General features: G+C 32.2%; 1 protein-coding gene across 1 annotated transcript; it reads right to left on the reverse strand.

Moving 5' to 3' along the window:
* Positions 1 to 3,215: 3,215 nt before the first annotated feature.
* LOC107473929 (WD repeat-containing protein WDS homolog) lies at positions 3,216 to 9,141 on the reverse strand. Its single transcript, XM_016093523.3, has 4 exons — positions 7,690 to 9,141; positions 5,956 to 6,057; positions 3,849 to 4,484; positions 3,216 to 3,743 (listed from the first exon to the last, which is right to left on the reverse strand). The coding sequence occupies exons 1-4, from the start codon at positions 8,326 to 8,328 to the stop codon at positions 3,558 to 3,560; spliced, it is 1,563 nt and encodes a 520-aa protein (XP_015949009.1). The 5' UTR covers positions 8,329 to 9,141; the 3' UTR covers positions 3,216 to 3,557.
* Between the last annotated feature and the right edge of the window lie 275 nt (positions 9,142 to 9,416).

Raw genomic sequence — 9,416 nt, forward strand, 5'->3', positions numbered from 1 at the left:
ATCTTTGCCAATCTTTAGGGTTGTTTTCTTCTCATCGGTGTCTTCTCAGATTCATATTCAGAATCAGACTCATACTTAGAATTATTTTCACTTTCCGAATACGAGTCCAATATAACAGTCTTCCTCTTTTGTTTCTTCTTTTTTTTCCTTTCTTTTTTCTTTTTTTTTCTTTTTTTGATTGGTGCCTCAGTTGTGCTCTTCTTATGAGATCCTAAAACAGAAATATATTTAATTAGCATAATATATTTTAAACAAATGCACCAAAATTAAAGGGAATGATTTCTGTTGAATTACCATTTTATTCTTCATTTCACTTTTTATTCTTTTAACAAGCTTCTTCCTTGTCCAATATTGTACCTACGGTGGTCCAGGAATTCCATTCGCTAGCCTATTCTTGTACGTGGATTCATGAAAATATATGATCATCAGTGCAAAGAGGCAGCCATTAATTAAATATTTGTTTTTTTATTTGTGACCTTTTATGCCTTTGATGGTGAAGTTGAGCATATGAGCAGCTCAATTTCATTTTTGTATTGTGTCCACATGAAGAATGGGTGACATGTGAATTAGAGAAATTTTGTTTATTGTTATTAGCAATAAGAAACACTTCTGAATGAAGAGAATAAATCTCCTTTAAAATTTTAGCTAATTTTCTAGTCCATAATACTCAGGTCAATCAAAGACTTTGTCAGTTGTTACAAAGTATAGTCTTTGAAATTTTCAATAACTTTTTTCTGTTTTTTATTAATTTCTTTATTTACAATTTTATTTTGATAACATTTTCCTACAACAGCAGTAAAAATATTTCAATAACATAGAAATAATATAAAAAAATCCAAAATTTGATTTACATAATAGATTACAAAATAAATTTTTACTAGATGCATTCAAGCCAAGGGCATCTCCTATTTTGTCAGGAGCGACGTGGATTACACTGTATCACGTATTCAGTGTGCTTTCATACAAATCAAATGAATATGCCACTTCTTTCGTGAGCCTATGCAGTATATTCAAGACTGGAATATGTCTCATAGCAGCAAATCTCAATTCTTTGACAACAACTTTCTTGTATCACTCATCTTACTAAATATATCAAAAATAGATCTTGTGGAGCATCTCAAATAATAAATTTTCTGTAAATAAAAATTATGCTACATAACTATATTTATAAAATAGAAATGGATTGTTCTAACATATATATGGTTACTTGATATCTTGGTTATTTCTTCTTTGTGGTGCTCCTTCAGCAACTCTCTTGATTATCATTTTTTATGTAAAGAATAAAAAATTAAGTTAATAAGTAACAATAACACCAAATGCAACCCAATTCACATGAAATTCACCGAAAGTCACACCAAATGCATCGAAAGTATTTCTTGATTATATCACACAACTTCAGTTCAAAAAGACATGCAAATCAATCAAACATGCACAAAAATGACATCAGAAACACTACAACAATATTCTATGGGATAGTTAGAACAAATTTATGAAGAAAATCCTCAAACTCAATTTCAAAATATGCAAACACTCAAACATGCACAAAAACACATTAAAATCCCTCAAACACATGTAAATATAGGTTAAACTATACGAGAAATACTATGTAACATTTTTACACCAACCTAACACAATTATCACCAAATGAACAGTGTAATGAGAACAATAGTTTCTACTTTAACGTAAGAATATAAAATGAATCTACTAAATAATCAGAAATATGATTATCTAGTGTTTCGCAATCAAAAATGCGAAAGAGAAAAGTGAAAAAACTGGACGATTAGTGAACAATACCTTTATTAATCTTTCGTGTTCTTTTTCTGTGTTTTTGGGTGAAGATTTCGAGCCTAACTTTGAGATTTTCTTGGATTTTTTCGAAGATTTTGAGAGATTTTTGAGAGATTTTGAGCATCGTTTGAAGTTTGATCAAGAAAAAAAAAAGCATTTTTCATATTAACATTCGCGCTACTGAGAAGTTGCACGGGCGCGTGGTACATGCTTTTTAATCTAAAATTGGTTTTTGTTGAATTTAGACCAATTTAATTAAACTTGAATGAGATTTATCTGTGTAGCATAATTATTTTTTTATTAATTGATTGATCCAACATATTAATTGAACGGATGAATATCATTATTATGCACATTGATTGGCTCTTGTGGTAATTCATCAGATGTAGGAATGGCAGTTTTAGTCAAAAGAAGAACCAATCAGTCAAATGCATGTCCTACTCAAACCAAATTAGCCTTTATTTTTAAATTAATATTAACTCTGTGATTATACATGCTGATATTCCAAATTGAAAGAGTGAATTCATTTCATCTCGACTTTTTAAAATAACAAATTAAGTCTGCAATTTATAGAAATGTGTTTCCATCGATCTTAGTTTTATGAAGCGAAATAACTAAAGATGCCAAGATGCATAAATGTTTATTATATTAACGGTTTACAATAAATGACACTCAGATATATGTAATTTTGTGTATGTTGTTTGAAAAGAAAAGAGGTATTTTTTTTTTCTTTCTTAGATATTCTGATGGTTTTTATAGGTTCATAAAAATTTTAATTAGTTCCTTATAATTTAAAAAATTGTAATTAAATTTTTTATACTAGAAAAGTTCTTTTTTATTTTTTTAATATAAACTTTTGGAATCTTTGTTTTTGTGTTTAATGTAAGATGAATTATGAAATATTCTAAAAGCAAATATTTTAGGATTATTACAATTTTTCCTGAAAAATAATGATTAGTAAATACCTAATTATAAGGTTTTATCTAATATAAAATCCTAATTACAAATTTTTAAGTTATATGAATCATCTAAAAGTTTGATAAAATTATAGATACTAATAAAGTAGTTAAAACTTCTTTTCCTTCTCATTTTTAATTATGTTGAGGGAAAAAATTAAATTAAAAAAAAAACAAAGAAAAAGAAAAAAGATAAGCTTTTTGTGCTTTGTTGGGTCATCGTGTAAGGGAGGAGACTAAACATATCACATATGACTGAGTATATGACTTAGTAGGCACTTTTGGGGCCAATTTCGGCAATGGTGGTCCTAACTAGTTTTTATCCAACACAATTAACCTTTTTTTTTTTTGCAAAAGAATCATTAACTTATTTTGCAATATTAGAATGTAATCTTGTTAATTGCAATAATATCCCAATGTTGGCCATTTACAACTATATCCCCAATACTTACAGTGCCATTTAAGTCTATATTGAATACTAATTTTGAAAATCAAATAAAATAACAAGTCTTCCACAATTTTTAAATTATCAATATTCAAATAAAATCATAAACTGTAAGTCCTAAGTCCTAACCTTAACCCACCAGTTTCTAGTTTCTAACAAACTGAAGTGGAGAGTACCATTAGCAGTTATAAAAAAGGATGGAAAAGGGATATACAGATGGGACCAAAATTCCAAATTCCTGCATGGGTAAAAATCAGGACTTTGCAAACTCATGATGAGCCACTTATTTTGGGGCAAAAAAGAATTGAGAGCTGTTTATACACAACACTAGGCTTGGTCACTTAATTTTCAATGTAAGCTCAAATGATCTATTTCAAGTTGCACCTTTTTTTCTCTCCCATAAGCTGGGGTCCCCATATCCGAACTGTATGATCATCACTAGCAGACGCCAACATTTGGGGCCTTTTGGGGTTCCAACTGACGCAATTCACTGTCAAGGAGTGCCCAGATAAAACCTCGATTGGCTTGGAGTTCTGTGTGTTCCAAATGTATACCTGCGTGAAATAAATTTCGCAGCACTTCAATTAATACCTTATCATGATAATTATATAACTATCTCTAGCTGCTACAGATTGGTACACTATAAGAAGGGGAACTACCTGAGAATTCTCACTTCCACTGGCAATGAATTTGCCATTCAATCCGCCAAAACATGACCTTATCACATATTTGCGTTGCTTGTGGCCTGTGTACGTCAATGGCTTATCCCATTGTCCAGCCACGTCCCACATATGAATCTCCTGGCTGTTCAGATTGACAATGAAGAATTTGCTATCACTGGAAACTGATAGGGATGTGATGGGGTGCTCCTCTGAAATAACCCGTTCCACATTGGTTCCAAGGTGCAAAATCCGAATTTCTTTATCCAGGAATATGCTGATGAGATACTCACCATCTGGAGTAACAGCAATGTCTACAACTTTGGGCATCCTCATTCCTCTCCATGCTTTAATCTCGTTTCCTTCACAATCCCACATGCAGATTCCCTTCTCCGGGTCAGAACTGCCACACACAAGCTGCTTTGAATTGGGAAACCAGGCACATGAGCTGACAACAAAGCCTTGATTTCCAAATGTTTGCATGCATGTACCTGTTTCAACATCCCACAGTTTTAAAACTTCTGTGTTCCCACATGTTAGCAATTTGGTGTCATCAGGACTCCACACCACAAAAGACACAGCATGGTGGTGACCGCAAAGTGTATGTTTCAATGTCAATTTTCCATCTTCAAGCACCTGAACCAAATATTTCAGAATATTAGAAATCAATTCCCTTCAATATACTCCTTTGCTACATTCGAACTCGGGATATAAAACTAAATCATGACTACAAGTTTATACCATCTTATCTGCCGAGTCTTATCAAAATGACTTGTAAACAAGATTTATATTTAACTCGATGAATTTGAATTTTAAATACCAAATAGTTTCTTTTTAATTAAAAATAAATAAATAAAAACAGTTAAAGTATTATCCATGAAGTTCAATATCTTAAATACCAGATAGTTTTGCAAAGGTAGTTAATCTCACAAGAAAAACCCAAATTATATTAACTTCATTTCACGCAAGCCATTTATCCAGGAACAAAGTTGGTACAAGCTATTGCATTATGAATTAAATTGATCTAACCAGCCATGACCAATAAAACAAGGGAAACAATCCTTTAAAAAACGGTTTTTTTTTTCCTTTTCTTTTGGTAATTTTTATCCTGAAAAGAAAAAATGGATTTGGCCACTGATCCTGGAATAAACAAAATTTTACCATCCTATAGTCCAATTATTTGATCTTGTAGTTTGCAAGAGTGAATTGTCCTATCTTATTTATTCATTCACTTTTTATGTTGTAATGAGAATGTTGACAATGACTCCTGTAATATACATCAGTAACTAGGATTAAAGAGTATATAAGTGGGCATCTAACAACAAGATAAATATAAGTGGGTGTCTAACCCTAAAGAATATATAAGTGGGCATCTTATTACAATTGTCACAACTGTCTTCTTCCATATTAGCATCTTACCAATTAAGAGACACCTAACTGTCCAAAAAACAAAATTGAGAAGCATACAACTTTTCCCTTCCTTATTACTCCATTTGTTTTCCCATACACACTACTGCCTAACCCATCTCGCATCTCTTGACAAGTCTTCAAAGACCTACAGTTTTAATCAGACAATGTAAATAGTATTTGGGGAGCAATATAAAAGACATCCCTGCTCCTACCATCAAAAGAATAATTTTTTTAAACAATCTCAAGCTTTCCTGAATAGTTATTAGCTCAGCAGTATTTTCTTCCAATATTGAGATTATAGATGTTTTAAACAGGTCCTCATCACTTGTGTAAAAATTAACATGAAGGAATTAGTGACACTGTCGAACAGAGAGTATAAATAAAATGAATTCCCGTAACTTTATCCAGCCTGTGCAACCTGTGCCTGAGTTCATATACCATGCCTATATATGCATATTTGTATGTCTATTTTAATTTCTAAAATGTGAATCCTAATGTTATAGATTATAATTGTCAGCACCATATACTATACGGAATATATGAATATAAAAATAGGCATGTATGAATTTCACAGTTTGCAACCACCTTTTTGGTTATAAACACCATGAACGAGTGGCATTTATCATCGAGTGGCATTCAAGTTGGAAGAATCAATACTGCAAAAACAGATACAAAATCATAATACCAATTATAATACCTTCCATATTATAGCTGTACAATCATTGGATGAAGAGGCTAGATGTTCTCCATTATTAGAAAACTGAACAAACCAAACTTCATTTCGGTGTCCAGTCAATATCTGCAGTCATGGCAAAAGAAAAAGAATAAATATATAAGGCATGTAATGGGAGTGTTTGGATAAACTTTTAAAGAAAGTAATTTTAGGACAGTGCAAATTATTTTTATATAATTAATTTTTCTTAAGCAATTCCTACCTGCTTCTAAAACCAGGCAGAAAACTTATTATTCACAGCTTCTGCAGTTCTGCTGGTTTAAGAATCTTAGCCAAAGACTCTACAACGATTTAAGTAGTGATAAAAAAAAACATGTTACAAAAGAAGCAATAAAAAACGCATCCAATATCAGATGTTTGAATTTGACCATAGAAGATTAATTTGAAAATTTCCCTCTATGACTCCATATTCCATACATCCTCCTTTGCATGTTAAAGCAGCATACCATAATCAGTCTCTTGGCATATATTACATCAAATCAAATTATGATTAGGAATCCAACTGACAGGAAAATAGTCTCTTGAGTCTTGACATAAATGCAGGTAAATAGAAATAAACTTTTAAATTCCAGAAACATATGGATTGTAGTAAGCAAAGTAGTGAGAAGATTGCTTGACTAGCTACACTTACCAGTTATTATGTTTCCATACACAGCAAGACACTATCAAAATACAAAAACAATGTCCCTTTACAACAAAACTTAGAAAGAGAATCTAACTTAGCAAACAAGGGCAAAGACTATTTAAAACCCACATCCGCCACACACCAAAAATCAAGTTTTTCCTACTAAGGCAAGTCATATGGATTAAACAAAGTCATTGCATCCTACTGTAATGTAACCCAATTATAAATATAAATCCCTTCTAACAGTTTTGTCTGCAGTTATTCTTGATCTTCCTCTACTTCCAAATATTGGCCGCTCAATCTGATTTACTATTGTTTCCTCCTCAATCTGACCCAACTACCTAAGACACGGCTCATCCAAAAAAAGACACAGAAAAACAATAAACCCTCCAATAAACACTGATATAAAAGAATCCAAACTTATGTCTCAAATTGTATTTGAAGAAGCACATGATACCCTCTAAATTTTCATGAAATGCAATGATTTGTACTTTTTTTATAACTTTAAAGTCTTATATCAACCCAAAAATAAAGACTTAATTACTCTGTCGGTCTTTATAGTTTCATCAATTTTTAATTAGGTCCTCAAGTGTAAAAGTTTATAACTGAGTCTCTATATTAGATCAAATTTTTCAATTAGGTCCTTGATAATTGTTTGTTATTAAAATTACTAAACATTTTTGGAATATTCATTTTTGTGTTTGATGTGGGATAAATTATAGAATATTTTAGAAACAAATGCTCTAGGATTATTATGTTTTTCCCTAAAAGATAACAACTAAAGTGGACTGAGTAGAAGTTTTTATCTAGTATAAGGATCTAATTACAAACTTCTAGGTTGTAAAGACCTAATTAAAGATTTGATGAAATTCTAGAGACAAATAGAATAATTAAACTTAAAATAAATAAATAACATAAAATACAGATGCATAATGATGATAAGTCTAAAACTGAAACATGCAAAGATCCAATCAGTAGATTCATTCCAATTTGGGTTTGGTAAAATATAACCACACGAATCATAATTTTATATGCAGTAGCCAACAGTCATCACTCATCAGAGCCCAACGCACCTGTGTGGTTGTCGTCGGAATTTGATCCCTGCCACAACAATGATCCTCATAGAGTGAGACTGGACCCAATGAAGAGTGATACAAACATGAATCAACCCAAGCTGTAATAGTAGTCTCAACCAAATGCTCCAACCTCCTTTCAGGTACTGCAATTGGTGGAGGAAGCAATTTCTCCAAATCCTTTAACAAATCCTTCCGTGAATCATGAACTACATCACCATCTACCCCAACATCCTTCAAGGAAAGCATACTATTAGCCAAACCATGAATCTTGTACCTGTCCACATGCAGTGCTGAAACACGTTTCCTCAACACATCCAACGCTAGATTATCCTCACCATGCTTCAGATATTCCATCAGACACTGTCTAAGGACAAGAAACACAGCAGAATCTCTAGTTTCACCCAACAAATCCCTCAAGGAATTAAGAAAGCTAATGCAACCATCCCAATTCCCATTTATCACATGTGATTCGAGCAACCGAAACTCCTCAGACTTGTAGGAAACACCGGATTCCAATTCTAGAAAGGATGCAGACTTAGCATACCCTAATGAATATAGACACTGAACTATGATCCTCACAAACTCGTGCTTCTTAATCAACCCTTCAGAGCCAAGCACCTCACAAGTATCCTCCATTGCGCACAACTTCTACACTCCAAACAAGCCAAGTTCATTCAGCTCCACCCCAGAAAGAACACAACCCTTTTTTCCCCAAAGTGCGTAACAACTAATGAATTCAATTACAAACACCAACCTAAGATCCTTACAGATTCATGCAATTCCTTAATCAACCTTTTGAGCCAAAGTAACTCACAAGGAATCTCCACTACAAGGCACAGTTTTTTCACTCAATAAGAAGCCCATGTTCATTCAGTTCTAACCCAGAAAGAAATTATCTCATGCAAAACATGTTAATCCAGAAAGAACATAACTCGTGCAAGAACTGAAATGTTATTCCCACTAATTCACGCTTCTTAAATCAACCTTTCTATCAAAAACACCTCACATAGAGATTCTCCATCACAAGGCACAAGTTTTACGTTCAGAAGAAGACAAGTTCACTAGTTTTCTAGCCCAGAAAGAACTTCACTTTTTCTCGAAACCGTAAAAACCAAAATAAGCAAAAAAAAGCCTTAAATTTTGGACACGAAAGATTCGCGAAAGGGACAGCATGTGATAAAGGGAATCATGATGATTCGGAAGTTCCAAGCATAGGAAAACTATGTAATCAAGATTCAGTGAATCTAACTAAGAGAATAATAGAAGAAAATGAAAAACCCTAAATTGTAGCGAAGGGGAATTTGGGGAACTAACTGTATGAGGTGAAATGCGAGGTCAGGAGTGTAATTCCGAAGGAGGAGTCTGGAGACCTGAGAGAAAGGGGATAAGCATGGAGGAATGAAATGATTCAAACGAGAACTCGAGAACAGAGAGAGGAGCAATGGTGGATCTAGTTATACGACGTCGCTTTATACACGTGTGTTTATATCTCGCCACTTTTAGTGGGAGACTGTTATTGTCTTATTATTATTATTATTATTATTATTATTATTATTATTATGACGTGCTAAGCACCAAAAATGCTTTTAAATTATTCTTTTAAAAAAAATTAAAAATTAAATTTTGATGTAATTTTTTGTAAATATAATTATAAAAATAACATATTATTATACTTAAAATTTAGTAATTTTTTGTTAAGTATATATTTTATTATAAATTTTTTA

Source organism: Arachis duranensis, chromosome 2 (assembly GCF_000817695.3).
Source record: "Arachis duranensis cultivar V14167 chromosome 2, aradu.V14167.gnm2.J7QH, whole genome shotgun sequence".
In the NCBI taxonomy this organism is placed as follows: domain Eukaryota; kingdom Viridiplantae; phylum Streptophyta; class Magnoliopsida; order Fabales; family Fabaceae; genus Arachis; species Arachis duranensis.

Coding starts and splice junctions, on each gene's coding strand:
- LOC107473929 (XM_016093523.3), bottom strand. CDS start 8,328: ATGGAGGATACTTGTGAGGTGCTTGGCTCTGAAGGGTTGATTAAGAAG. Junction 6,058..7,689: donor TTCCGACGACAACCACACAG/GTGCGTTGGGCT, acceptor CCATGACTGCAG/ATATTGACTGGACACCGAAA. Junction 4,485..5,955: donor GTACAGCTATAATATGGAAG/GTATTATAATTG, acceptor TATTTGGTTCAG/GTGCTTGAAGATGGAAAATT.